General features: G+C 63.9%; 2 protein-coding genes across 3 annotated transcripts in view; both read right to left on the bottom strand.

The window, feature by feature from the left end:
- Positions 1-10,777, bottom strand: part of SRCAP (Snf2 related CREBBP activator protein) — a gene marked incomplete at its 3' end in the record, with an annotated part of 45,825 nt that extends 35,048 nt beyond the window's left edge. Inside the window, 4 exon segments of the mRNA XM_065658089.1 lie at positions 1,597-1,779; positions 6,160-6,317; positions 7,682-7,751; positions 10,698-10,777. Of these exon segments, the coding sequence (XP_065514161.1) occupies positions 1,597-1,764 (168 nt within the window).
- A 793-nt stretch (positions 10,778-11,570) lies between these two features.
- Positions 11,571-25,392, bottom strand: PPP4C (protein phosphatase 4 catalytic subunit). 2 transcript variants are annotated; one of them, XR_010608007.1, is made up of 10 exons: positions 25,324-25,392; positions 25,129-25,228; positions 22,716-22,767; positions 21,107-21,157; positions 20,673-20,774; positions 19,710-19,883; positions 17,152-17,278; positions 15,391-15,580; positions 13,005-13,283; positions 11,571-12,809 (listed from the first exon to the last, which is right to left on the bottom strand). XR_010608007.1 is itself a non-coding variant. In XM_065658088.1 (9 exons), the coding sequence occupies exons 2-9, from the start codon at positions 25,224-25,226 to the stop codon at positions 13,154-13,156; spliced, it is 924 nt and encodes a 307-aa protein (XP_065514160.1). In that variant the 5' UTR covers positions 25,227-25,228; positions 25,324-25,392; the 3' UTR covers positions 11,571-13,153. The 2 variants fall into 2 exon arrangements, 1 of the variants encoding a protein (XP_065514160.1); XM_065658088.1 differs by having other exon boundaries at positions 11,571-13,283.
- Between the last annotated feature and the right edge of the window lie 2,141 nt (positions 25,393-27,533).

The following is a 27,533-nucleotide window of genomic DNA, read 5'->3' as shown; positions in this document are numbered from 1 at the left end:
GCCCATTTAGGACCAAAACCACCCATTTAGGACCAAAACCAGCCCATTTCAGACCAAAACCAGCCCATTTAGGACCAAAACCAGCCTGTTTCAGACCAAAACCAGCCCATTTAGGACCAAAACCAGCCTGTTTCAGACCAAAACCAGCCCATTTAGGACCAAAACCAGCCCGTTTTGGACCAAAACCAGCCCATTTAGGACCAAAACCAGCCCGTTTCAGACCAAAACCAGCCATTTAGGACCAAAACCAGCCCGTTTCAGACCAAAACCAGCCTGTTTCAGACCAAAACCAGCCCATTTTGGACCAAAACCAGCCCGTTTTGGACCAAAACCAGCCCATTTCGGACCAAAACCAGCCCGTTTCGGACCAAAACCAGCTCATTTTAGCAAAAAACCAACTCGTTTCAGCACCAAACCAATTTCTTTTAGCCCCAAAATAGCCTGTTTTGGCCCAAAGCCAGCTCGTTTCGGCCCAAAACCTGCTCGTTTTGGCCCCCAAAATACCCCCAGTGCCCCCAACGCCCCCAGCGCCCCCCAACCCCGCCAGTGCCCCCCAAAACCCCCCAGAGCCCCCCCAGTGCCCCCCAAACACCCCAGTGCCCCCCAATGCCCCCAGTGCCCCCCCAGCGCCCCTAAACACCCCCCAATGGCCCCAGAGCCCCCCCAGTGCCCCCCAAATACCCCAGTGCCCCCCAATTCCCCCAGTGCCCCCCAGTGCCCCCACTGCCCCCCCAGTGCCCCCAGTGCCCCCCCAGTGTCCCCGGTGCCCCCCCAGTGTCCCCCAAACCCCCCAGTGCCCCCCAATGCCCCCAGTGCCCCCCAAATACCCCAGTGTCCCCCCAGTGCCCCCCAACCGCCCCACTGCCCCCCAAATACCCCAGTGTCCCCCAATGGCCCCAGAGCCCCCCCAGTGCCCCACAAATACCCCAGTGCCCCCCCAATGCCCCCAGAGCCCCCCAAACACCCCAGTGCCCCCCAAACACCCCAGAGCCCCCCAAACACCCCAGAGCCCCCCAGTGCCCCCCAATTCCCCCAGTGTCCCCCAAATACCCCAGTGTCCCCCCAGTGCCCCCAGTGCCCCCCCAGTGCCCCCCAATTCCCCCAGTGTCCCCCCAGTGCCCCCAAATACCCCAGTGCCCCCCAAATACCCCAGTGCCCCCCCAATGCCCCCAGAGCCCCCCCAACACCCCAGTGCCCCCCAATGGCCCCAGAGCCCCCCCAGTGCCCCCCAATGCCCCCAGTTCCCCCCCAAATACCCCAGTGTCCCCCCAGTGCCCCCCAACCGCCCCACTGCCCCCCAAATACCCCAGTGTCCCCCAATGGCCCCAGAGCCCCCCAGTGCCCCCCAATTCCCCCGGTGTCCCCCAAATACCCCAGTGCCCCCCAATGCCCCCAGTGCCCCCCCAATGCCCCCCACTGCCCCCAGTGCCCCCCAAACACCCCAGTGCCCCCCAATTCCCCCAGTGTCCGCCAAATACCCCAGTGTCCCCCCAGTGTCCCCCCAGTGCCCTCCCAGTGCCCCCCAAACACCCCAGTGCCCCCCAATTCCCCCAGTGCCCCCCAACCCCCCCCAGCACCCCCAAACCCCCCACTCACGTGCTTGGCCTGCTCGGCGATCTCGGCCTGGGCCCGATCCCAGGGGTTGGGGGGCTCCGGGGGGCCGGGGGGGCCATCGGGCCGGGGGGGCCCCGGGGACGACGCCGGGGGGGACACGGAGCCGGGGGAGCCCGAGGAGGCCGGGGACACCGGGCTGCTCCCCGTCATTCTGCCCGCGGGGACCTGGGGGGCACAGCGGTGGGGTTTGGGGGGTTTGGGGGGGATTTGGGGGGGATTTGAGGGGAATTAGGGGGGATTTGGGGGGGATTTGGGGGGATTTGAGGGGAAATGGGGGGGATTTGGGGGGGATTAGGGGGGAATTTGGGGGGATTTGGGGGGGAATTTGAGAGGAATTAGGGGGGATTTGGGGGGGATTTGGGGGGATTTGGGGGGAATTAGGGGGGATTTCGGGGGGATTTGGGGGGATTTGGGGGGGATTTGAGGGGAATTTGGGGGGATTTGAGGGGATTTGGGGGAGATTTGGGGGGAATTTGGGGGGATTTGGGGGGTTTGGGCACCGGGCTGCTCCCCGTCATTCTGCCCGCAGGGACCTGGGGGGCACAGCGGTGGGGTTTGGGGGGTTTTGGGGGGGATTTGGGGGGATTTGAGGGGAATTAGGGGGGATTTGGGGGGGATTTGGGGGGATTTGGGGGGGATTTGAGAGGAATTAGGGGGGATTTGGGGGGGATTTGGGGGGATTTGAGGGGAAATAGGGGGGATTTGGGGGGGATTTGGGGGGGATTAGGGGGGATTTGGGGGGATTTGGGGGGGATTTGAGAGGAATTAGGGGGGATTTGGGGGGGATTTGGGGGGATTTGAGGGGAAATAGGGGGGATTTGGGGGGGATTTGGGGGGTTTGGGCACCGGGCTGCTCCCCGTCATTCTGCCCGCGGGGACCTGGGGGGCACAGCGGTGGGGTTTGGGGGGTTTTGGGGGGGATTTGAGGAGAATTAAGGGGGATTTGGGGGGGATTTGGGGGGGATTTGAGGGGAATTAGGGGGGATTTGGGGGGTTTGGGCACCAGGCTGCTCCCCGTCATTCTGCCCGCGGGGACCTGGGGGGACTTGGGGGGGCACTTGGGGGTTTTAGGGGGGGCTCTGGAGTCACTTGGGGGGCTCAGGGGGGTATTGGGAGGTTTGGAGCCTCTGGGGTCATGAGGGGAGTTTGGGGGGCACTGGGAGGGCTCTGGGGGCATTGGGGGGCACTGGGGTATTTGGGGGGGCACTGAGGGGTTTTGGGGGGCACTTGGGGGGCACTGGGTGGGTTGGGGAGCTCTTGGGGGTTTGGGGGGGCTCTGGGGGCTGGGGGGTATTTGGGGTGTCATGGTTGAGGTTTGGGGGATTTGGGGAGATTTGGGGGGGTTGGGGTTGAGTTTTGGGGGATATTGGGGGATAAGGGGTGTTGTGGCTGGACTGGGAGGCACTGGGAGCTACTGGGAGGCACTGGGGCAGCAATGGGAGCTACTGGGGAGAGCACTGGGAGCTACTGGGAGGCACTGGGAGCTATTGGGAGACACTGGGGAGAGCACTGGGGAGAGCACTGGGAGCTACTGGGAGGCACTGGGGCAGCAATGGGAGCTACTGGGGAGAGCACTGGGACCTACTGGGAGGCACTGGGACCTACTGGGGAGAACACTGGGAGCTACTGGGAGGCACTGGGGAGAGCACTGGGAACTACTGGGAGGCACTGGGGAGAGCACTGGGAGCTACTGGGAGCTACTGGGAGGCACAGGGAGCTACTGGGAGACACTGGGGAGAGCACTGGGAGCTACTGGGAGGCACTGGAGAGAGCACTGGGAGCTACTGGGAGGCACTGGGAGCTACTGGGAGACACTGGGGAGAGCACTGGGAACTACTGGGAGGCACTGGGGAGAGCACTGGGAGCTACTGGGAGCTACTGGGAGGCACAGGGAGCTACTGGGAGACACTGGGGAGAGCACTGGGAGCTACTGGGAGGCACTGGGGAGAGCACTGGGAGCTACTGGGAGGCACTGGGAGCTACTGGGAGGCACTGGGGAGAGCACTGGGAACTACTGGGAGGCACTGGGGAGAGCACTGGGAGGTACTGGGAGCTACTGGGAGGCACAGGGAGCTACTGGGAGACACTGGGGAGAGCACTGGGAGCTACTGGGAGGCACTGGGGAGAGCACTGGGAGCTACTGGGAGGCACTGGGAGCTACTGGGAGGCACTGGGGAGAGCACTGGGAGCTACTGGGAGGCACTGGGGCAGCAATGGGTGCTGCTCAGAGACACCAGGGTTAGACTGGTAAGTACTGGGAGGGCACTGGGAGGTACTGGGAAGCACTACGAGAGAGGTCTAGGAGCTACTGGGAGGCACTGGGAGCTACTGGGAGGCACTGGGACACCCCCAGAAAACCAGAGCTGGCTACTGGTTTATACTGAGAGTAACTGGTTTGTACTGGGACAGTTACAGGAAACAAGGGGAAAACACTGAACACCCTGAGGTGGCACCAGGGGCGTCCCGAGAGCTCCTGGGGCTGCACTGGGAGCCACTGGGAGCCACTGGGAGGCACTGGGAACTACTGGGAGGACAGGGAGTGCTGCTCAGAGACACCAAGATTGGACTGGGAGCTACTGGGAGCTACTAGGAGGCACTGGGGAGAGCACTGGGAGGCACTGGGGAGAGCACTGGGAGGCACTGGGGAGAGCACTGGCAGCTACTGGGAAGCACTGGGAGCTACTGGGAGGCACTGGGGAGAGCACTGGCAGCTACTGGGAAGCACTGGGAGCTACTGGGAGGCACTGGGAGCTACTGGGAGGCACTGGGGAGAGCACTGGGAGCTACTGGGAGCTACTGGGGAGAGCACTGGCAGCTACTGGGAGCTACTGGGGAGAGCACTGGGAGCTACTGGGAGCTACTGGGGAGAGCACTGGGAGCTACTGGGAGGCACTGGGGAGAGCACTGGGAGCTACTGGGGAGGGCACTGGGGCAGCAATGGGAGCTACTGGGAGGCACTGGGAGCTACTGGGGAGAGCACTGGGAGCTACTGGGAGGCACTGGGGCAGCACTGGGAGCTACTGGGGAGAGCACTGAGAGCTATCGGGAAGACACGGAGTGCTGCTCAGAGACACCAGGATTGGACTGGGAGGTACTGGCAGCTACTGGGAGGCACTGGGGAGAGCACTGAGAGCTACTGGGAGGCACTGGGAGCTACTGGGAGGCACTGGCAAGAGCACTGGGAGCTACTGGGAGGCACTGGGAGCTACTGGGAGGCACTGGGGAGAGCACTGGGAGCTACTGGGAGGCATTGGGAGCTACTGGGAGGCACTGGGAGCTACTGGGGAGGGCACTGGGGCAGCAATGGGAGCTACAGGGAGGCACTGGGAGCTACTGGGGAGAGCACTGGGAGCTACTGGGAGGAGCACTGGAAGCTACTGGGAGGCACTGGGGAGAGCACTGGGAGCTACTGGGAAGCACTGGGAGCTACTGGGAGGCACTGGGGAGAGCACTGGCAGCTACTGGGAAGCACTGGGAGCTACTGGGAGGCACTGGGGAGAGCACTGGGAGCTACTGGGAAGCACTGGGAGCTACTGGGAGGCACTGGGGAGAGCACTGGCAGCTACTGGGAAGCACTGGGAGCTACTGGGAGGCACTGGGGAGGGCACTGGGAGCTACTGGGAGGCACTGGGAGCTACTGGGAGGCACTGGCGAGAGCACTGGGAGCTACTGGGAGAACACTGGGAGCTACTGGGGCAGCCCCAGGAGCCCAGCGCTGGTTACTGGTTGTACTGGGAGACTTGGACTGTGGGGGGATTTGGGGAGGGGAAATCTGGGGGGGCCCTGGGAGGGTCCTGGCTCAGTTGGGGGGGCCTGGCTCAGTTGGGGGGGCCCTGGCTCAGTTGGGGGGGTCCTGGCTCAGTTGGGGGGGCCCTGGCTCAGTTGGGGGGGCCCTGGCTCAGTTGGGGGGCCCTGGCTCAGTTGGGGGGGCCCTGGCTCAGTTGGGGGGTCCTGGCTCAGTTGGGGGGCCCTGGCTCAGTTGGGGGGGTCCTGGCTCAGTTGGGGGGGCCCTGGCTCAGTTGGGGGGCCCTGGCTCAGTTGGGGGGGTCCTGGCTCAGTTGGGGGGGCCCTGGCTCAGTTGGGGGGCCCTGGCTCAGTTGGGGGGGCCCTGGCTCAGTTGGGGGGTCCTGGCTCAGTTGGGGGGCCCTGGCTCAGTTGGGGGGCCCTGGCTCAGTTGGGGGGGTCCTGGCTCAGTTGGGGGGCCCTGGCTCAGTTGGGGGGGCCCTGCCTCAGTTGGGGGGGGCCCGGCTCAGTTGGGGGGTCCTGGCTCACTTTGGGGGGGCCCTGGCTCAGTTTGGGGGGCCCTGGCTCAGTTGGGGGGTCCTGGCTCAGTTGGGGGGGGGCCCTGGCTCACTTTGGGGGGACCTGGCTCAGTTGGGGGGGCCCGGCTCAGTTGGGGGGGGGCCCTGGCTCACTTTGGGGGGGCCCTGGCTCACTTGGGGGGGCCCAGGGTGGTCCAAAGCCCCTTTGGGTGCCCCAGCCCCCACGGACGCCGCGTCCCCCCGACCCCCCCGGCCGACCCGTTTCCGGGGTCCCCCCCCTCACCTGGGGGTGCAGCGGCGGGTGGGGGCGCGGCGGGGGGTTCGGGGGGGCCCCGGCTGGGGGGGCACCCCCCTGCCCCAGGGCATGCTGGGAAGGGGGGGCCTCATCCTGGTCCAGCTCCTGGGCGCCCGGGCGGCCCAGCCTGCGCTGCAGCGAGCCGCCTGCACGGGGAGCGCCGCGCGGTCAGCGGGCACCCGTGGGTGCTGAGCCCCCAGCGTGGGTGCTGCCCCCACCCGTGGGTGCTGACCCCCACCCACGGGTGCTGAGCCCCCACCCACGGGTGCTGAGCCCCCACCCACGGGTGCTGAGCCCCCTCCCATGGGTGCCGAGCCACCCGCACACCCGTGGGTGCTGCCCCCACCCAGGGGTGCTGAGCCCCCTCCCATGGGTGCCGAGCCACCCGCACACCCGTGGGTGCTGAGCCCCCTTCATGCACATAGACCCCCACCCATGGGTGCTGAGCCCCCTCCCATGGGTGCTGACCCACCCAAGCACCCATGGGTGCTGAGCTGCCTTCATGCGCATTGACCCCCACCCATGGGTGCTGACCCCCTATCATGGCTGCTGACCCACCCAAGCACCCATGGGTGTTGAGCCCCCTTCATGCACATAGACCCCCACCCATGGGTGCTGACTCCCTATCATGGGTGCTGACCCACCCAAGCACCCATGGGTGCTGAGCCGCCTTCATGCGCATTGACCCCCACCCATGGGTGCTGAGCCCCTATCATGGGTGCTGAGCCCCCTTCATGCGCATTGACCCCCACCCATGGGTCCTGAACCTCCTTCATGCACATTGACGCCCACCCATGGGTGCTGAGCCCCTATCATGGGTGCTAATCCACCCATACACCCATGGGTGCTGAGCTCCCGTCGTGCGCATTGACCCCCACCCATGGGTGCTGACCCCCTATCATGGGTGCTGACCCACCCAAGCAGCCATGGGTGCTGAGCCCCCTTCATGCGCATTGACCCCCACCCATGGGTGCTGACCCCCTATCATGGGTGCTGACCCACCCAAGCACCCATGGGTGCTGAGCCCCCTTCATGCACATAGACCCCCACCCATGGGTGCTGACTCCCTATCATGGGTGCTGACGCACCCAAGCACCCATGGGTGCTGAGCCCCCTTCATGCACATAGACCCCCACCCATGGGTGCTGACTCCCTATCATGGGTGCTGACGCACCCGAGCACCCATGGGTGCTGAGCCCCCTTCATGCACATAGACCCCCACCCATGGGTGCTGACTCCCTATCATGGGTGCTGACGCACCCGAGCACCCATGGGTGCTGAGCCCCCTTCATGCACATAGACCCCCACCCATGGGTGCTGACTCCCTATCATGGGTGCTGACGCACCCGAGCACCCATGGGTGCTGAGCCCCCTTCATGCGCATTGACGCCCACCCATGGGTGCTGACCCCCACCCATGGGTGCTGCTTCCCCACCCACCCGTGCTGCCCCCCACAATGGGTGCTGCCCCCCCCATGGGTGCTGCCCCCCACCCATGGGTGCTGCCCCACCTGAGTGCGCGGGGGCCTCCTCCTCCTCCTCACAATCCACTTCCACGGTGTCGGTGGGCGGGGGACACACCTGGGGACGGGGGGGACACCCATGGGTGCTGAACCCCATTATGGGTGCTGAGCCCCCCCCTCCCCCCCGCCGTGAGCTCTGACCTTTGACCCCCACTTGGGGGTCCCCTGCCCCATAGCGGCAGCACCAAAATGCCACAAGGCGTCCCTCACTGGCCCCTCATCCCAAACTGTCCCCACAGTGTCCCCTCTCTGGTCACTGGCCCCACACTGGCCCCTCTCTGGCCCCTCTCTGGCCCCACATCGTATCCCCTCACTGGCCCCACACTGGCCCCACACTGGACCCCCTCTTGCCCCACACTGGCCCCACATCGTATCCCCTCTCTTGCCCCACACTGGCCCCTCACTGGCCCCTCACTGGCCCCTCACTGGCCCCTCACTGGACCCCCTCTCGCCCCACACTGACCCCTCACTGGCCCCTCTCGCCCCACACTGGCCCCACGCTGGCCCCTCTCTGGCCCCTCACTGGCCCCTCTCTGGCCCCACACTGACCCCTCACTGGCCCCTCTCGCCCCACACTGGCCCCTCACTGGCCCCTCTCTGGCCCCTCTCTGGCCCCACACTGGACCCCCTCTTGCCCCACACTGACCCCTCACTGGCCCCTCTCGCCCCACACTGGCCCCTCACTGGCCCCTCTCTGGCCCCACGCTGGCCCCACGCTGGCCCCTCTCTGGCCCCTCACTGGCCCCTCACTGGATCCCCTCTTGCCCCACACTGACCCCTCACTGGCCCCTCTCTGGCCCCACACTGGCCCCTCACTGGCCCCTCTCTGGCCCCACACTGGACCCCCTCTTGCCCCACACTGACCCCTCACTGGCCCCTCTCTGGCCCCACACTGGCCCCTCTCTGGCCCCACACTGGCCCCTCTCTGGCCCCTCACTGGACCCCCTCTTGCCCCACGCTGGCCCCTCTCTGGCCCCTCACTGGCCCCTCACTGGCCCCACACTGGCCCCTCTCTGGCCCCACACTGGACCCCCTCTTGCCCCACACTGGCCCCTCTCTGGCCCCTCTCTGGCCCCTCTCTGGCCCCACACTGGCCCCTCACTGGCCCCACACTGGCCCCTCTCTGGCCCCACACTGGCCCCTCACTGGCCCCTCACTGGACCCCCTCTTGCCCCACACTGGCCCCTCTCTGGCCCCTCTCGCCCCACACTGACCCCTCTCTGGCCCCTCTCGCCCCACACTGGCCCCACGCTGGCCCCTCTCTGGCCCCTCACTGGCCCCTCTCTGGCCCCTCACTGGCCCCTCACTGGCCCCTCACTGGCCCCTCACTGGACCCCCTCTTGCCCCACACTGACCCCTCACTGGCCCCTCTCGCCCCACACTGGCCCCTCACTGGCCCCTCTCTGGCCCCACACTGGCCCCTCTCTTGCCCCACACTGGCCCCTCACTGGACCCCCTCTTGCCCCACACTGGCCCCTCTCTGGCCCCACACTGGCCCCTCTCTGGCCCCACACTGGACCCCCTCTTGCCCCACACTGGTCCCACACTGGCCCCTCACTGGCCCCCCTCTTGCCCCACACTGGCCCCTCTCTGGCCCCACATCGTATCCCCTCTCTGTCCCCTTTCTGTCCCCTCTCTGCTCACCCCCCACTGTCCCCTCACCCTCTCTGTCCCCTCACCCCACACCAGATACCCCCACCCCTCCCGTCCCCTCGCCCCACACCACGTCCCCCACTGTCCCCACATCGTGTCCTCTCACCCCAATGTGTCCCCTCGCCCCTCCCTGTCCCCTCGCCCCACACTGTCCCCTTATTCTACCCTGTCCCCAAACTGTCCCCTCAGCCCAAAATGTCTCCTCAGCCCAAAATGTCCCCTCACCCCCCACTGTCCCCTCACCCCCCACTGTCCCCAAACTGTCCTCTCATCCCCCACCCCAAACTGTCCCCCACTGTCCCCACATTGTGTCCCCTCACCTCAATCTGTCCCCTCATCCTCCTTGTCCCCTCAGCCTCACTGTCCCCTCAGGCCCCATTGTCCCCTCACCCCAAACTGTCCCCTCACCCCCCACTGTCCCCAAACTGTCCCCTCACCCCCCACTGTCCCCCCACTGTCTTCTCATCCCCCACCCCAAACTGTCCCCCACTTTCCCCTCACCCCAAACTGTCCCCCACTGTCCCCCCAGCCCCCACTGTCCCCTCACCCTCCCTGTCCCCAAACTGTCCCCTCACCCCCCCCGTCCCCTCAGCCCACACTGTCCCCTCATTCTACTCTGTCCCCAAACTGTCCCCTCAACCCCCACTGTCCCCTCACCCCAAACTGCCCCACTGTCCCCACATTGTGTCCCCTCACCTCAATCTGTCCCCTCACCCTCACTGTCCCCTCACCCCACACTGTCCCCCCACTGTCTTCTCATCCCCCACCCCAAACTGTCCCCCACTGTCCCCTCACCCCAAAGTGTCCCCTCAACCCCCGCTGTCCTCAAACTGTCCCCCACTGTCCCCTCACCCCAAACTGTCCCCTCACCCCCCACTGTCCCCTCACCCCCCACTGTCCCCTCACCCCAATCTGTCCCCTCAGTCCCCACTGTCCCCTCACCCCCCACCCCAAACTGTCCCCCACTGTCGCCTCACCCCAAACTGTCCCCCACTGTCGCCTCACCCCAAACTGTCCCCTCAGTCCCCACTGTCCCCTCACCTCAAACTGTCCCCTCAGTCCCCACTGTCTTCTCATCCCCCACCCCAAACTGTCCCCCACTATCCCCTCACCCCCCACTGTCCCCTCAGTCCCCACTGTCCCCTCACCCCCCACTGTCCCCTCAGCCCCCTCACCCCAAACTGTCCCCTCACCCCAAACTGTCCCCTCACCCCCCACTGTCCCCTCACCTCAATCTGTCCCCTCACCCCAAACTGCCCCCTCACCCCCCACTGCCCCCTCACCCCCCACCCCAAACCGCCCCCCCCGCTCCCCCGTCTCCGTGCGCTCCCGCCCCCGCTCCCGCCGGCACCTCCGGGGACGCGGGGCGGCCCCCTCCCGCTCCGCCGCCCTCAGCGCCGCCGCCCGCCGCAAAATGGCCGCGGCCCGCCCCGTCCGCCTGCCCGTCCGTCGCCGCCCCCGGCCCCGCGGCCCCGCGGCCCCGCGGCCCGCGCCCGCCGCCCGCCTGCCGGTGCTCACGGGAAATGGAGTTCGCGCTGCCGGGGCCGGCGGGAAAAATGGCGGCAGCGCCGCCGCGCGCGCTGCCGGCCGAGGGGGCGGGGCCGACGGGGCGAGATCTCGCGAGAATTCACACCCCCCCCACACACACCTCCCTCCTCCGCCTTTTCCGGCGGCGCTCTCGCGAGATTTTCCTCCCCGCCGGCTCCGCCCTCCCGGGGATGATGGGGGGGGGGTTTGTCTCGCGAGAGCGGGATCTCGCGAGAGCGGGAAGGGGAAAGGGGGCGTGGCCTGCTGGAGTGGGCGGGGCCGCGGCGGGTGACGTCACGGGCCGGCACGTGGCGGCGGGGAGCAGGGCGGCCATGTTGGGGCAGCCCCGGGGCATCATGGGAAACGCGGCGCCCGGAGCCACTGCAGGCCGGGGGGCGGGGCCTGATGATAGGGGCGGAGCCTGCTGGGGCGGGGCCTGTGGGGGCGGGGCTTGATGGGCGGGGCCTGCGCGGAAGGGCGGGGGCTGATGGGCGCTGATGGGGGCGGGGCCTGCGCAGGAGTGGGCGGAACCTACGGGGCGGGGCTTGCTGGGGGCGGGGCCAGGCGGGAGTGGGCGGGGCCAGGCGGGAGTGGGCGGGGCTTATGGCCCCTATAGCCCCATGTTCCCCCCCCCCATTTCACGACACTTTGGGGACACTTCGGAATTTTTTTTTTTTTTTTTATGTAAAAGGAGCTGAAACGGTTTTCCAAAAAAAAAAAAAAAAAAAAAAAGAAAAAAATTTCCTTGTTTTTCATCCCAAAACACGCACGGGCGGGGGGAGAAGGGGGAACGAGGGGGTCCCCAAAGGTCACCTGGGGGTCCCCAAAGGTCCCAGGTTGTCCCCAGGTGTCCCCCAGGGCTCCACGTTGGCACCCGGGGGGGTCCCCAAGGAGGGGTGGGGACAAGGGGTGACCCCGGGGGACACGAGTGACACCGCGGTGGCCCAGGAGGGGACACGAGATCCCGTCACGTCCCCAAGTCCCCCCGAGGTGCCACGTCCCACAGACACGGTGGCTCTTGGGGACCCCAGGTGACCCTTGGGTGACCCTTGGGGACCCTGTGGGTGACCTGGGGTGGCCCCAGGGACCTTGGGTGACCCTTGGGGACCCTGTGGTGGCCCAGGAGGGGACACAAGATCCCGTCACGTCCCCAAGTCCCCCTGAGGTGCCACCAGCCCTGGGCACCTTGGGGACACGTCCCATGGACACGGTGGCTCTTGGGGACCCTGGGGTTGCCCTTGGGGACCCCAAGTGGCCCTTGGGTGACCCTTGGGGACCCTGTGGGTGACCTTGGGTGACCCTTGGGGACCCTGTGGGTGACCTGGGGCGGCCCCAGGGACCTTGGGTGACCCTTGGGGACCCTGTGGGTGACCTTGGGTGACCCTTGGAGACCTTGGGTGACCCTTGGGGACCCTGTGGGTGACCTGGGGCGGCCCCAGGGACCTTGGGTGACCCTTGGGGACCCTGGGGTGGCCCAGGAGGGGACACAAGATCCCATCACGTCCCCAAGTCCCCCCGAGGTGCCACCAGCCCTGGGCACCTTGGGGACACGTCCCATGGACACGGTGGCTCTTGGGGACCCTGGGGTTGCCCTTGGGGACCCCAAGTGGCCCTTGGGTGACCCTTGGGGACCCTGTGGGTGACCTTGGGTGACCCTTGGAGACCTTGGGTGACCCTTGGGGACCCTGCGGGTGACCTCGGGCGGCCCCAGGGACCTTGGGTGACCCCTGGGGACCCTGTGGTGGCCCAGGAGGGGACACAAGATCCCGTCACGTCCCCAAGTCCCCCCGAGGTGCCACCAGCCCTGGGCACCTTGGGGACACGTCCCATGGACACGGTGGCTCTTGGGGACCCTGGGGTTGCCCTTGGGGACCCCAAGTGGCCCTTGGGTGACCCTTGGGGACCCTGTGGGTGACCTTGGGTGACCCTTGGAGACCTTGGGTGACCCTTGGGGACCCTGTGGGTGACCTTGGGTGACCCTTGGAGACCTTGGGTGACCCTTGGGGACCCTGCGGGTGACCTGGGGCGGCCCCAGGGACCTTGGGGACCCTGTGAGTGACCTTGGGTGACCCTTGGAGACCTTGGGTGACCCTTGGGGACCCTGCGGGTGACCTGGGGTGGCCCCAGGGACCTTGGGTGACCCCTGGGGACCCTGTGGTGGCCCAGGAGGGGACACAAGATCCCATCACGTCCCCAAGTCCCCCCGAGGTGCCACCAGCCCTGGGCACCTTGGGGACACGTCCCACGGTGGCTCTCGGGGACCCCGGCCGGCCACGGGTGTCACAGGAAGTAGTCGGCCACGGGTTTCTTGGCCGGGATGCCGCGCGTCTCCTGCGGCGCCGCCTCGAAGATGATGAACTCCTTCTGCAGGTGCTCGTCCAGCTCCAGGATGGCCGCCACGTTCCCGCACCTGCCGCCGCGCACGGGGGTCGCGTGTGCTCGGTGTGTGCTCAGCGTGTGCTCGGCGTGTGTGGGGTGGCGGGGGGTGACACGGCTGCGGGAGGGGCTGGGGGCCCTTGGGATGGCACTTGGAGTATCCCCAGTATCCCCCCTGTCCCCAAAAGCCCCTGTCCCCAAAAGCCCCTGTCCCCATGTCCCCAAAAGCCCCTGTCCCCAAAAGCCCCTGTCCCCAAAAGCCCCTGTCCCCATGTCCCCTAATATCCCCACGTCCTCCTGTCCCCAAGAACCCATGTCCCAAATATCCCGTCACCCTGTCCCCAATACCTGTATCCCCAAAACCCCCTGTCCCCAAAAGCCCCTGTCCCCAAAAGCCCCTGTCCCCATGTCCCCTAATATCCCCCATGTCCCCAATATCCCCACGTCCTCCTGTCCCCAATAGCCCATGTCCCAAATATCCCGTCACCCTGTCCCCAATACCTGTATCCCCAAAACCCCCTGTCCCCCTGTCTCCAAAAGCCCCTGTCCCCATGTCCCCAAAAGCCCCTGTCCCCATGTCCCCTAATATCCCCCATGTCCCCTAATATCCCCCATGTCCCCAATAACCCCACGTGCTCCTGTCCCCAAGAGCCCATGTCCCAAATATCCCGTCACCCTGTCCCCAATACCTGTATCCCCAAAACCCCCTGTCCCCAAAAGCCCCTATCCCCATGTCCCCTAATATCCCCCATGTCCCCAATATCCCCACGTGCTCCTGTCCCCAATAGCCCATGTCCCAAATATCCCGTCACCCTGTCCCCAATACCTGTATCCCCAAAACCCCATGTCCCAAATACCCGAGTCCTCCTGTCCCCAGTACCCCCCTGTCCCCTTGCCCCCACATCCCCAATACTCCATGTCCCTGTGTCCCCAACAAGTCCCTGTCCCCAATGCCGCATGTCCCCGTGTCCCCAATATCCCCATATCCCCCCATGTCCCTGCGTCCCCATTAGCCCATGTCCCCATGTCCCCAGGTCCCCAATACTCCATGTCCCTCTGTCCCCAACAAGTCCCTGTCCCCAATACCACATGTCCCCATGTCCCCAATACCCCCATGTCCCCATATCCCCATGTCCCTGTGTCCCCAAGACCCCCATGTCCCCGTTATTCCCATGTCCTCAATACCCCCATGTCTCTGTGTCCCCAAAAAGCCCCTGTCCCCAATAGCACATCCCCATGTCCCCATATCCCCATGTCCCTGTGTCCCCAATACCCCCATGTCCCAAATATTCCCATGTCCCCAATACGCCCATGTCCCCAATATCCCCATATCCCCCCATGTCCCCAATACCCCCATGCCCCTGTGTCCCCAACAAGCCCCTGTCCCCAATAGCACATCCCCATGTGCCCAGTATCCCCATATCGGCCCATGTCCCCAATACCCCCATGTCCCTGTGTCCCCAATACCCCCATGTCCCCAATACCCCCATATCCCTGTGTCCCCAATACTTCATGTCCCCAATACCCCATGTCCCCAATATCCCCATGTCCCCAATACGCCCATGTCCCTGTGTCCCCCATACCCCCGTGTCCCCAATATCCCCATATCCCTGTGTCCCCAATACCCCCATGTCCCCAATACCCCCATGTCCCCGTGTCCCCAATACCCCATGTCCCCAATATCCCCATGTCTCCATACCCCCATGTCCCTGTGTCCCCAATACCCCCATGTCCCCAATATCCCCGTGTCCCTGTGTCCCAAATACCCCCATGTCCCCAATACCCCCATGTCCCCAATAGCCCCAATACCCCCATGTCCCCAATACCCCCATGTCCCCGTGTCCCCAATATCCCATATCCCCAATACCCCCATGTCCCCGTGTCCCCAATACCCCATGTCCCCATATCCCTGTGTCCCCAATACCCCCATGTCCCCATATCCCCACGTCCCTGTGTCCCCAATACCCCCATGTCCCTGTGTCCCCAATAACCCCCTGTCCCACTACCACATGTCCCCACGTCCCCAATATCCCCGTATCCCCCCATGTCCCCAATATCCCCATTACCCCATGTCCCTGTGTCCCCAATATCCCCATTACCCCATGTCCCTGTGTCCCCCCTGTCCCCACCGCGTCCCCCACCTGTAGCAGTAATTGGGGGCGGACCAGACGGTGAGGACGCTCTCCCCGAAGTGCCACTTGTAGCCCTCCATGACGAGCTGGTGCGCCCGGCAGATCATGGCCACGTCGTTGGCCGCGTTGAACTGCGCCACCACGTCGCTGCCGAACAGGTACCCGGCGCCGCGCGGCGAGACGCCCCAGCCCGTCGTGTCTGCGGGGGACGAGAGGCGCTTCGGGGCTCCATTCACAACAAACCGCCCAGAAAAACACCTCGGGCTCAAAACGGTGCCCGAATCGCCTCAGGGGCAAAATGGCCCCAAAATCACCTCAGGGGCAAAATGGCCCCAGAATCACCTCAGGGCTCAAAACGGCCCCAAAATCACCTCAGGGGCAAAATGGCCCCAAATCACCTCAGGGGCAAAATGGCCCCAAATCACCTCAGGGACAAAATGGCCCAAAATCACCTCAGCGCTCAAAATGGCCCCAAATCACCTCAGGGACAAAATGGCCCCAAAATCACCTCAAGGCTCAAAATGGCCCCAAAATCACCTCAAGGCTCAAAATGGCCCCAAAATCACCTCAGGGCTCAAAATGCCCCCAAATCACGTCAGGGTCAAAATGCCCCAAATTCACCTCAGGGCTCAAAATGGCCCCAAATTCACCTCAGGGCTCAAAATGGCCCCAAATTCACCTCAGGGGCAAAATGGCCCCAAAATCACCTCAGGGGCAAAATGGCCCCAGAATCACCTCAGGGGCAAAATGGCCCCAGAATCACCTCAGGGGCAAAATGGCCCCAGAATCACCTCAGGGGCAAAATGGCCCCAGAATCACCTCAGGGGCAAAATGGCCCCAAAATCACCTCAGGGGCAAAATGGCCCCAAAATCACCTCAGGGCTCAAAATGCCCCCAAATCACGTCAGGGTCAAAACGGCCCCAAAACACCTCAGGGGCAAAACGGCCCCAAAATCACCTCAGGGGCAAAATGGCGCCAGAATCGCCTCAGGGCTCAACATGGCCCCAAAATCGCCTCAGGGACAAAATGGCGCCAGAATCACCTCAGGGCTCAAAATGGCGGCCCCAGGGGCATGAAAATCACCTCAAAACAAGAAAGAGGAACATTCTCCCATTTAATGAGGAAACTGAGGCAAACCACCCCAAAATTGTGGCCCTGGAGGCACCATTTTGAGCCCTGGGGTGATTTCGTTGACGATCGTCTCAAAACACAAAATGGCGGCGCCAGAATCACCGCAGGACTCAAAATGGCTGCCCCAGGGGTGGCGGGATCACCTCGCGACAAGAAAGGAGAATTTCTTCCATTTTATCAGCAAATTGAGGCAAAAAACCCCAAACTGGTGCTCCTGGGGCCGAGACGAACCATCGGTTGGACAATCAACATTTTGTGCAATTAACGATAAATTTTTAAGATAATTAACAGCGTCGCTGTGAAGGCCTCAGGGCCTAATTGGGACGATGGAGACGAACTGTTGGTTGGACAATCAAGAATTTGTGCAATTAAGAATAAATTTTTAAGAAAATGAGCAGCGTCGCTGTGGAGGCCTCAGGGCCTAATTGGGACGATGGAGATGAACCGTCGGTTGGACAATCAACATTTTGTGCAATTAAGGATAAATTTTTAAGATAATTAACAGCGTCGCTGTGGAGGCCTCAGGGCCTAATTGGGACGATGGAGAGGAACCATCGGTTGGACAACCAACATTCTGTGCAATTAGCAATCCCGAACCCCCCCGGACGGCGCCGACACGCGAGTCGGGTCCCGCTCACCCTCGGGGTCGGACCAGAGCAGGTCGCACATGGGCCCGTCGTGCGGCACCTCCTGCTTGCGGTCGATGGTGCGGATCTGGTCCAGCGTCTGGATGGAGGGCGACAGGCCCCCGTGCACGCAGAAGATCTGCGGGGAACACGCGTGTGCTTGGCGTGTGCGACGGCCAGAGTCGCCCCCGCGCCCGGCTGGGACAGAACATCCCAAAGAACCCAACGAAACGTGGCACAAAACGGCGGCCCCAGGGGTGGCGGGATCAGCTCATGGCCAGAAAACGGAATTTCGTTCCGTTACATCAGGAAACTGAGGCAAAAAAACCCAGAAATGGTGCTCCTGCGGCCACCATTTTGAGTCCTGAGGTGATTCTGGTGCCGCCATTTTGTGTTTTGAGGCGATCGCCACCTGAACCACCTCAGGGCTCAAAATGGCGGCCCCAGGGTTGGCGGGACCACCTTACGGAACAAAATGGAATTTTCTTCCACTTTATCAAGAAATTGAGGCAAAAAAAACCCCAATTTGACGCATTGGTGCTGCCATTTTGAGCACTGAGGTGACTCCGGTGGCGATCGCCTCAAAACACAAAATGGCGGCACCAGATTCACGTCAGGGCCCAAAATGGCGGCCCCAGGGTTGGCGGGACCACTTTACGGAACAAAATGGAATTTTCTTCCGTTTTATCAAGAAATTGAGGCAAAAAAACCCCAATTTGACGCATTGGTGCTGCCATTTTGAGCCCTGAGGTGACTCCGGTGGCGATCGCCTCAAAACACAAAATGGCGGCACCAGATTCACCTCAGGGCTCAAAATGGCGGCCCCAGGGGTGGCGGGATCACCTTACAGAAACGAAGCGGAATTTTCTTCCATTTTATCAGGAAATTCGGGCAAAAAAACCCAACAAATTTGAGGCCTTGGTGCTGCCATTTTGAGCCCTGAGGTGACTCTGGTGCCGCCATTTTGAGCACAGGTCGGAGGTCGCTATGGTCATTAACAGTTCCCACATTAATCGTTTTTGTGCAAGATCGGGGGATTTCTCTGTTTACGTCGTGAAATTGAGGCAAAAAACACTAAAATCGGTGCCCCTGGGAGCACCGTATTGGGCCCTGAGGTGATTCTGGTGCCGCCATCTTGTCTTTTGAGGCGATCGCGGCCGGAATCACCTCAGGGCTCAAAATGGCGACCCCGGGACAACCAATTTTGGTGGGTTTTGCCTCGATTTGGTAACATCAACCTAGAAACACCCCAATCTTGCACAAAAAACAATTAACGTGGGAATTGCTAATTACCAGAGCGACCCCCCCCCAAGCCGCCCTCAAAATGGCAGCACCAGAATCACCTCAAGGCTCAAAATGGCGGCACCAGGAGCATGAAAATCACCTCAAAGCAAGAAAGGGGAACATTCTTATATTTTATCACGAAACTGAGGGAAAAAAAAAACCCAAAATAGTGGCCCTGGGGGCGCCATTTTGAACCTTAAGGTGATTCCCTTGGCGATCGCCTCAAAACACAAAATGGCGGCGCCAGAATCACCTCAGGCTCAAAATGGCGGCCCGGGGGGCGGGCAGGATCACCTCAAAGCAAGAAAGAGGAATTTTCTTCCGTTTTATCAGGAAACTGAGGCAAAAAACCCCAAATTGGTTCTCCTGGGGCCGCCATTTTGTGCCTGAGGTGATTCTGGCGCCGCCATTTTGTGTTTTGAGGCGATCGCCAAGGGAATCACCTTAAGGTTCAAAATGGCGCCCCCAGGGCCACAATTTTGGGGTGGTTTGCCTCAGTTTCCTCATGAAATGGAAGAACTTTCTTGTTTTGAGGTGATTTTCACGCCCCTGGGGCCGTTTTGCCCCTGAGGCGATTTTGGGGCCGTTTTGTGCCCTGAGGTGATTTGGGGCCATTTTGTCCCTGAGGTGATTTTGGCGCCATTTTGTCCCTGAGGTGATTTTGGCGCCATTTTGTCCCTGAGGTGATTTGGCGCCATTTTGTCCCTGAGGTGATTTTGGGGCCATTTTGTCCCTGAGGTGATTTTGGGGCCATTTTGAGCCCTGAGGTGATTTTGGGGCCGTTTTGACCCTGAGGTGATTTTGGCGCCATTTTGCCCCTGAGGCGATTTTGGGGCCATTTTGACCCTGAGGTGATTTTGGGGCCATTTTGACCCTGAGGTGATTTTGGGGCCATTTTGCTCCCTGAGGTGATTTTGGGGCCATTTTGTCCCTGAGGTGATTTTGGGGCCATTTTGTCCCTGAGGTGATTTTGGGGCCGTTTTCCCCTGAGGCGATTTTGGCGCCATTTTGTCCCTGAGGCGATTTGGCGCCATTTTGTGCCCTGAGGTGATTTGGGGGCCATTTTGAGCCGTGAGGTGATTTGGGTCCATTTTGCCCCTGAGGTGATTTTGGGGCCATTTTGCCCCTGAGGTGATTTTGGGGCCATTTTGCCCCTGAGGTGATTTGGCACCATTTTGCTCCCTGAGGTGATTTGGCGCCATTTTGGGCCCAACAAAGCGGAATTTTCTCCCGTTTCCTCCAGAAGCGGAGGCGCCCGACCCCCGCGCCCCGTCGTTAGCGCCGACCTTGCCGTCGATGATGGCGGACAGGCTGAGGTAGTCGAAGATCTCGGTGCAGTAGCGCCACACGGTCACCGACCCGTACTTGCGCAGACACTCGTCGTAGAAGCCGTAAACCTGCGTGATCTGCCGGCTCTCGTGGTTCCCCCGGATCAACGTGATGCGGTCGGGGTAACGGACCTGCCCCCCGAAAACGCCCACGTCACGCCCGGACGCCTGGGTCCCCCTCACCCGGACGCCTGGGTCCCCCTCACCCGGACGCCTGGGTCCCTCCTGAACTCCTGGGTCCCTCCCGGACGCCTGGGTCCCCCTCACCCGGACGCCTGGGTCCCTCCTGAACTCCTGGGTCCCTCCCGGACGCCTGGGTCCCCCTCACCCGGACGCCTGGGTCCCCCCTGAACTCCTGGGTCCCCCCTGAACTCCTGGGTCCCCCCTGAACTCCTGGGTCCCCCCCGGACGCCTGGGTTCCCCCCACAAGTCCCAACACCCCAAATATCAAGGACCCCAGAGCTGAGATTCCCGCCCCGGACGCCTGGGTCCCCCCTGAACTCCTGGGTTCCCCCAAACACCTGGGTCCCTCCCCGCACTCCTGGGTCCCCCCGGACGCCTGGGTCCCCCCCACAAGTCCCAACACCCCAAATATCAAGGACCCCAGAGCTGAGATTCCCGCCCCGGACGCCTGGGTCCCCCCGAACGCCTGGGTCCCCCCCGAACGCCTGGGTCCCTCTTGCACGCCTGGGTCCCCCCCGAACTCCTGGGTCCCTCTTGCACGCCTGGGTCCCCCCCGAACTCCTGGGTCCCCCCCGAACTCCTGGGTCCCTCTTGCACTCCTGGGTCCCCCCCGGACGCCTGGGTTCCCCCCACAAGTCCCAACACCCCAAATATCAAGGACCCCAGAGCTGCAATTCCCGCCCCGGACGCCTGGGTCCCCCCGGACGCCTGGGTCCCCCCCGGACGCCTGGGTCCCACCTTGAGCGCCAGCAGCAGCAGAAAGGTCTCGACGCTGTAGAACCCGCGATCCACGAAATCCCCCATGAACAGGTAGTTGGTCTCAGGGACGTCGCCCCCGACCTGGGGGGCACAGAGAGGGTTATGGGGCCGGGGCGGGGGGGGGGGCACTTGGGGGGCAGGGAGACACTTGGGGGGGGGGGGTTGGGGTGGGTATGGGGCACTTGGGGGGCAGGGAGGGCACATGGGGGTCACCGGGATACTTGGGGGGCAGTTGGGGGCACTTGGGGGGTGGTTGGGGCACTTGGGGGGCAGGGAAGGGCACATGGGGGTCTGGGGACACTTGGGGGGCAGGGAGGACACTTGGGGGGTGGTTGGGGGCACTTGGGGGGCAGGCAGGTCATATGGGGACAAGGTCAGAGGAAGATTTGGGGGGCACTTGGGGGGCAGCGCACCCTGAACAGCTCCTTGAGGTCATAGAACTGCCCGTGAATGTCCCCACAGACCTGGGGGGAGTTGGGGGGTCAGTGGAGGGGGGGGGGGCAGAGCCCCACAAGTGCCCCCTGGGGATCCCCAAAACCCCCCCAGCCCCACATCCCCCCCCCAGCCCCCTGACCCCCAGCCCCACATCCCCCCCACAGCCCCCCGACCCCCAGCCCACCCCCGCCCCACATCCCCAACCCCCACATCCACCCCCAGCCCCACAACCCCTGCCCCCCAACCCCCCCACCTGCCCCACACATCCCCCCCCCAGCCCCACATCCATCCCCAGCCCCCCCAGTCCCATCCAGCCCCCCCAGCCCCACATCCCCCACACCCCCCTGACCCCCATCCAACCCCCAAGCCCCACATCCACCCCCAGCCCCACAACCCCTGACCCCCAACCCCCCCACCTGCCCCACACATCCCCCCCCACAGCCCCACATCCACCCCCAGCCCCACAAACCCTGCCCCCCAACCCCTACACCCGCCCCACGCATCCCCCCCCACAGCCCCACATCCACCCCCAGCCCCACAACCCCTGACCCCCAACCCCCCCACCTGCCCCACACATCCCCCCCACATCCACCCCCAGCCCCACAACCCCTGACCCCCGACCCCCCCACCTGCCCCACACATCCCCCCTCAGCCCCACATCCCCCCCACAGCCCCCTGATCCCCAGCCCACCCCCGCCCCACATCCCCCTGAGCCCCACACCCCCAACCCTCACATCCCCCCCCAGCCCCACAACCCCTGCCCCCCAACCCCTACACCCGCCCCACGCATCCCCCCCCACAGCCCCACATCCACCCCCAGCCCCACAACCCCTGCCCCCCAACCCCCCCACCTGCCCCACACATCCCCCCCCACAGCCCCACATCCACCCCCAGCCCCACAAACCCTGCCCCCCAACCCCTACACCCGCCCCACATCCCCCACACCCCCCTGACCCCCATCCAACCCCCAAGCCCCACATCCAACCCCCAAGCCCCACATCCCCTACACCCGCCCCACGCATCCCCCCCCACAGCCCCACATCCACCCCCAGCCCCACAACCCCTGCCCCCCAACTCCTACACCCGCCCCACACATCCCCCCCACAGCCCCACATCCCCCACACCCCCCTGATCCCCGTCCAACCCCCAAGCCCCACATCCCCCCCCAGCCCCACATCCACCCCCAGCCCCACATCCCCCCCACAGCCCCACATCCCCTGACCCCCAACCCCCCCACCTGCCCCACACATCCCCCCCCACAGCCCCACATCCTCCCCCAGCCCCACAACCCCTGACCCCCAACCCCCCCACCTGCCCCACACATCCCCCCCACATCCCCCCCCAGCCCCACAACCCCCACACCCCCCTGACCCCCGTCCAACCCCCAAGCCCCACATCCACCCCCAGCCCCACATCCACCCCCAGCCCCACAACCCCTGCCCCCCAACCCCCCCACCTGCCCCACACATCCCCCCCCCGCATCCCCCCCCAGCCCCACATCCCCCACACCCCCCTGACCCCCGTCCAACCCCCAAGCCCCACATCCCCCCCCAGCCCCCCGGCCCGCCCCCCACAGCCCCCGCTGACCGTGACGGGCGAATCCACCCTCTGCACGTTGCTCTCCTCCACCAGGATTTCCCTGCGGAACCGGCGCCGCTGACCCGCCCGACCCACCCACCGGCACCCAGCGGGGGCGGCCCGCCAGAGCCCGCGGACCGGGAGCCACCCCAAAGGCCAGGGACCGGGGACCGGGAGCCACCCCAAAGCCCAGGGAGCCACCCCAAAGCCCAGGGACCGGGGACCGGGAGCCACCCCAAAGCCCAGGGACCGGGGACCGGGAGCCACCCCAAAGCCCAGAGCCCGCGGACCGGGAGCCACCCCAAAGCCCAGGGACGACCCCAAAGCCCAGTGACGACCCCAAAGCCCACTGACCCACCCCTAATCCCAGAGCCCGCGGACCGGGAGCCACCCCAAAGCCCAGTGACAACCCCAAAGCCCAGGGAGCCACCCCAAAGCCCAGTGACCGACCCCAAAGCCCAGTGACCGACCCCAAAGCCCAGTGACCAGGGACTGGGGAGCCACCCCTAATCCCAGAGCCCGCGGACCAGGAGCCACCCCAAAGCCCAGTGACCGACCCCAAAGCCCAGTGACCGGGGACCAGGGAGCCACCCCAAATCCCAGGGAGCCACCCCAAACCCCAGCGACTGGGGACCAGGGAGCCACCCCAAAGCCCAGCGACCCACCCCAAATCCCAGTGACCGGGGACCCACCCCAAAGCCCAGGAACTCACCCCAAAGCCCAGGGAGCCACCCCAAAGCCCAGTGACCACGGAGCCACCCCAAAGCCCAGTTACTGACCCCAAAGCCCAGCGACCCACCCCAAAGCCCAGCGACCGGGGACCAGGGAGCCACCCCAAAGCCCAGGGAGCCACCCCAAAGCCCAGTCACCAACCCCAAGTCCCAGTTACTGACCCCAAATCCCAGTGACTGGGGACCAGTGACCCACCCAGTCCCAGTTATTGACCCCAAATCCCAGTGACCGACCCCAAATCCCAGTGACTGGGGACCAGTGACCCGCCCAGTACCAGTTACTGACCCCAAATCCCACTGACCGACCCCAAATCCCAGTCACCAACCCCAAGTCCCAGTTACTGACCCCAAATCCCAGTGACCGACCCCAAGTCCCAGTGACCGACCCCAACACCACTGACCCGCCCAGTACCAGTTACTGACTCCAAATCCCAGTCACCAACCCCAAATCCCAGTTACTGACCCCAAATCCCAGTGACCGACCCCAAATCCCAGTGACCGACCCCAAATCCCAGTTACCAGGGACCAGTGACCCACCCAGTCCCAGTTATTGACCCCAAATCCCACTGACCGACCCCAAATCCCAGTTACTGACCCCAAATCCCAGTGACCGACCCCAAATCCCAGTGACCAGGGACCACTGACCAACCCAGTACCAGTTACCGACCCCAAATCCCAGTTACAGTAGAAAAATCCCAGTTATGGGGTGGGGGGAAAACCCCAGTTACTGACCCAAAATCCCAGTTACTGACCCAAAACCCCAGTTATGGGGGGAGAAAATCCCAGTTACTGGGACCAACCTTCCCGCACTCCTGGGTCCCTCCCGAACTCCTGGGTCCCTCCCACCGCACTCCTGGGTCCCTCCCGCATTCCTGGGTCCCCCCCCGCACTCCTGGGTACCCCCCGAACTCCTGGGTCCCTTCCCCGGACGCCTGGGTCCCTTCCTCACGCCTGGGTCCCTTTCCCAGACGCCTGGGTCCCTTTCCCGGACGCCTGGGTCCCCTCCCGCACTCCTGGGTCCCTCCCGCACTCCTGGGTCCCTTCCCCGGACGCCTGGGTCCCTCCCGAACTCCTGGGTCCCCTCCCGCACTCCTGGGTCCCTCCCGCACTCCTGGGTCCCTCCCGAACTCCTGGGTCCCCTCCCGCACTCCTGGGTCCCTTTCCCGGACGCCTGGGTCCCTTTCCCGGACGCCTGGGTCCCTTTCCCGCACGCCTGGGTCCCTCCCGCACTCCTGGGTCCCCCCCCCGCACTCCTGGGTCCCCCCCCCGCACTCCTGGGTCCCCCCCCCGCACTCCTGGGTCCCTTTCCCGCACGCCTGGGTCCCTCCCGCACTCCTGGGTCCCTTTCCCGCACGCCTGGGTCCCTCCCGCACTCCTGGGTCCCCTCCCCGAACTCCTGGGTCCCCCCCCGCACTCCTGGGTCCCTTTCCCGCACGCCTGGGTCCCTCCCGCACTCCTGGGTCCCCTCCCCGAACTCCTGGGTCCCCTCCCCGAACTCCTGGGTCCCTCCCCCGCACTCCTGGGTCCCTCCCCCGCACTCCTGGGTCCCTCCCGCACTCCCGGGTCCCCCAGTTCCCGAGGCCGCAATCCCAGCTCCGGGGGTTCGCAGCTCCGGGGGCTCCCAGCTGCGCCGGGGGCCGCTCATCACCGCTAATTAGCGCTAATTACCGCTAATGAGGGGCAGCGCCCACCTGGCCTTGGCGCACAGCGCCTTCACCTCGCTCTCCTTGATGAGCTCGCAGCGCCGCAGCTGCTCGATCTGCCGGTCCAGGTCGCTCAGCTCCCCCATGCCTGGGGACTCATCAACCCCCCGGGGCATTAATTAACCCCGAAAGCCGTTAATTAACCCCCCCAGGCCCGGAATTAAACCCCCCCCCCGGACCCACCGGCCGGAGCTTCCGCCAGCGCTGAGCGTCACTGCCCGGCCCGGCCCCGCCGGAAGCGGAAGCGCGGCGGCAGGCGGCGGGAAGTGACGCGATGGCAGGGGTGGGGCCGGAGGGTCACTCCCGCACGCCGGGGTCCCTCCCAGGACGCCTGGGTCCCTCCCCGAACGCCTGGGTCCCTCCCCGAACGCCTGGGTCCCTCCCCCGCACTCCTGGGTGCCTCCCCGAACTCCTGGGTCCCTCCCCCGCACTCCTGGGTCCCTCCCGAACGCCTGGGTCCCTCCCCGAGTCTGAACTGGTCTGTTCCCAGCCTGAACTGGTTTGTTCCCAGCCTGAACTGGTTTGTTCCCAGCCTGAACTGGTCTGTTCCCAGTCTGAACTGGTCTGTTCCCAGTGTGAACTGGTCTGTTCCCAGTCTGAACTGGTCTGTTCCCAGCCTGAACTGGTTTGTTCCCAGTCTGAACTGGTCTGTTCCCAGTCTGAACTGGTCTGTTCCCAGTCTGAACTGGTCTGTTCCCAGCCTGAACTGGTTTGTTCCCAGTCTGAACTGGTCTGTTCCCAGCCTGAACTGGTCTGTTCCCAGTCTGAACTGGTCTGTTCCCAGCCTGAACTGGTTTGTTCCCAGCCTGAACTGGTTTGTTCCCAGCCTGAACTGGTCTGTTCCCAGTCTGAACTGGTCTGTTCCCAGTGTGAACTGGTTTGTTCCCAGCCTGAACTGGTCTGTTCCCAGTGTGAACTGGTTTGTTCCCAGCCTGAACTGGTCTGTTCCCAGTGTGAACTGGTCTGTTCCCAGCCTGAACTGGTCTGTTCCCAGTGTGAACTGGTCTGTTCCCCGTCTGAACTGGTCTGTTCCCCGTCTGAACTGGTCTGTTCCCAGTGTGAACTGGTCTGTTCCCCGTCTGAACTGGTCTGTTCCCAGCCTGAACTGGTCTGTTCCCAGTGTGAACTGGTCTGTTCCCCGTCTGAACTGGTCTGTTCCCAGCCTGAACTGGTCTGTTCCCAGTGTGAACTGGTCTGTTCCCCGTCTGAACTGGTCTGTTCCCAGTGTGAACTGGTCTGTTCCCAGCCTGAACTGGTCTGTTCCCCGTCTGAACTGGTCTGTTCCCAGCCTGAACTGGTCTGTTCCCAGTGTGAACTGGTCTGTTCCCAGTCTGAACTGGTCTGTTCCCAGCCTGAACTGGTCTGTTCCCAGTCTGAACTGGTTTGTTCCCAGTGTGAACTGGTCCGTTCCCAGTGTGAACTGGTCTGTTCCCAGCCTGAACTGGTCTGTTCCCAGTTTGAACTGGTCTGTTCCCAGTCTGAACTGGTCTGTTCCCAGCCTGAACTGGTCTGTTCCCAGCGTGAACTGGTCTGTTCCCAGTTTGAACTGGTCTGTTCCCAGCGTGAACTGGTCTGTTCCCAGCCCGAACTGGTCTGTTCCCAGTCCGAACTGGTTTGTTCCCAGTCTGAACTGGTCTGTTCCCAATCTGAACTGGTCTGTTCCCAGCCTGAACTGGTCCGTTCCCAGTGTGAACTGGTCCGTTCCCAGCCTGAACTGGTCTGTTCCCAGCCTGAACTGGTCTGTTCCCAGTCTGAACTGGTTTGTTCCCAGTCTGAACTGGTCTGTTCCCAGTGTGAACTGGTCTGTTCCCCGTCTGAACTGGTCTGTTCCCAGCCTGAACTGGTCTGTTCCCAGTCTGAACTGGTTTGTTCCCAGCCTGAACTGGTCTGTTCCCAGTCCGAACTGGTCTGTTCCCAGTGTGAACTGGTTTGTTCCCCGTCTGAACTGGTCTGTTCCCAGCCTGAACTGGTCTGTTCCCAGTCTGACCTGGTTTGTTCCCAGCCTGAACTGGTCTGTTCCCAGCCTGAACTGGTCTGTTCCCCGTCTGAACTGGTTTGTTCCCAGCCTGAACTGGTCTGTTCCCAGTGTGAACTGGGTTGTTCCCAGTCTGAACTGGTTTGTTCCCAGTCTGAACTGGGTTGTTCCCAGTCTGAACTGGTCTGTTCCCAGTCTGAACTGGGTTGTTCCCAGCCTGAACTGGTCTGTTCCCAGCCTGAACTGGTCTGTTCCCAGTGTGAACTGGTCTGTTCCCAGTCTGAACTGGTCTGTTCCCAGTGTGAACTGGTCTGTTCCCAGCCTGAACTGGTCTGTTCCCAGTCTGAACTGGTCTGTTCCCAGTTTGAACTGGTCTGTTCCCAGTCTGAACTGGTTTCCCCCAAAGGAGCAGCCGCCG

This window comes from Caloenas nicobarica, unplaced genomic scaffold, assembly GCF_036013445.1.
Source record: "Caloenas nicobarica isolate bCalNic1 unplaced genomic scaffold, bCalNic1.hap1 Scaffold_519, whole genome shotgun sequence".
Classification (NCBI taxonomy): Eukaryota; Metazoa; Chordata; class Aves; order Columbiformes; family Columbidae; genus Caloenas; species Caloenas nicobarica.
The sequence above is the reverse complement of the archived record's forward strand: the minus strand, read 5'-3'. Positions and strand labels throughout refer to the sequence as shown.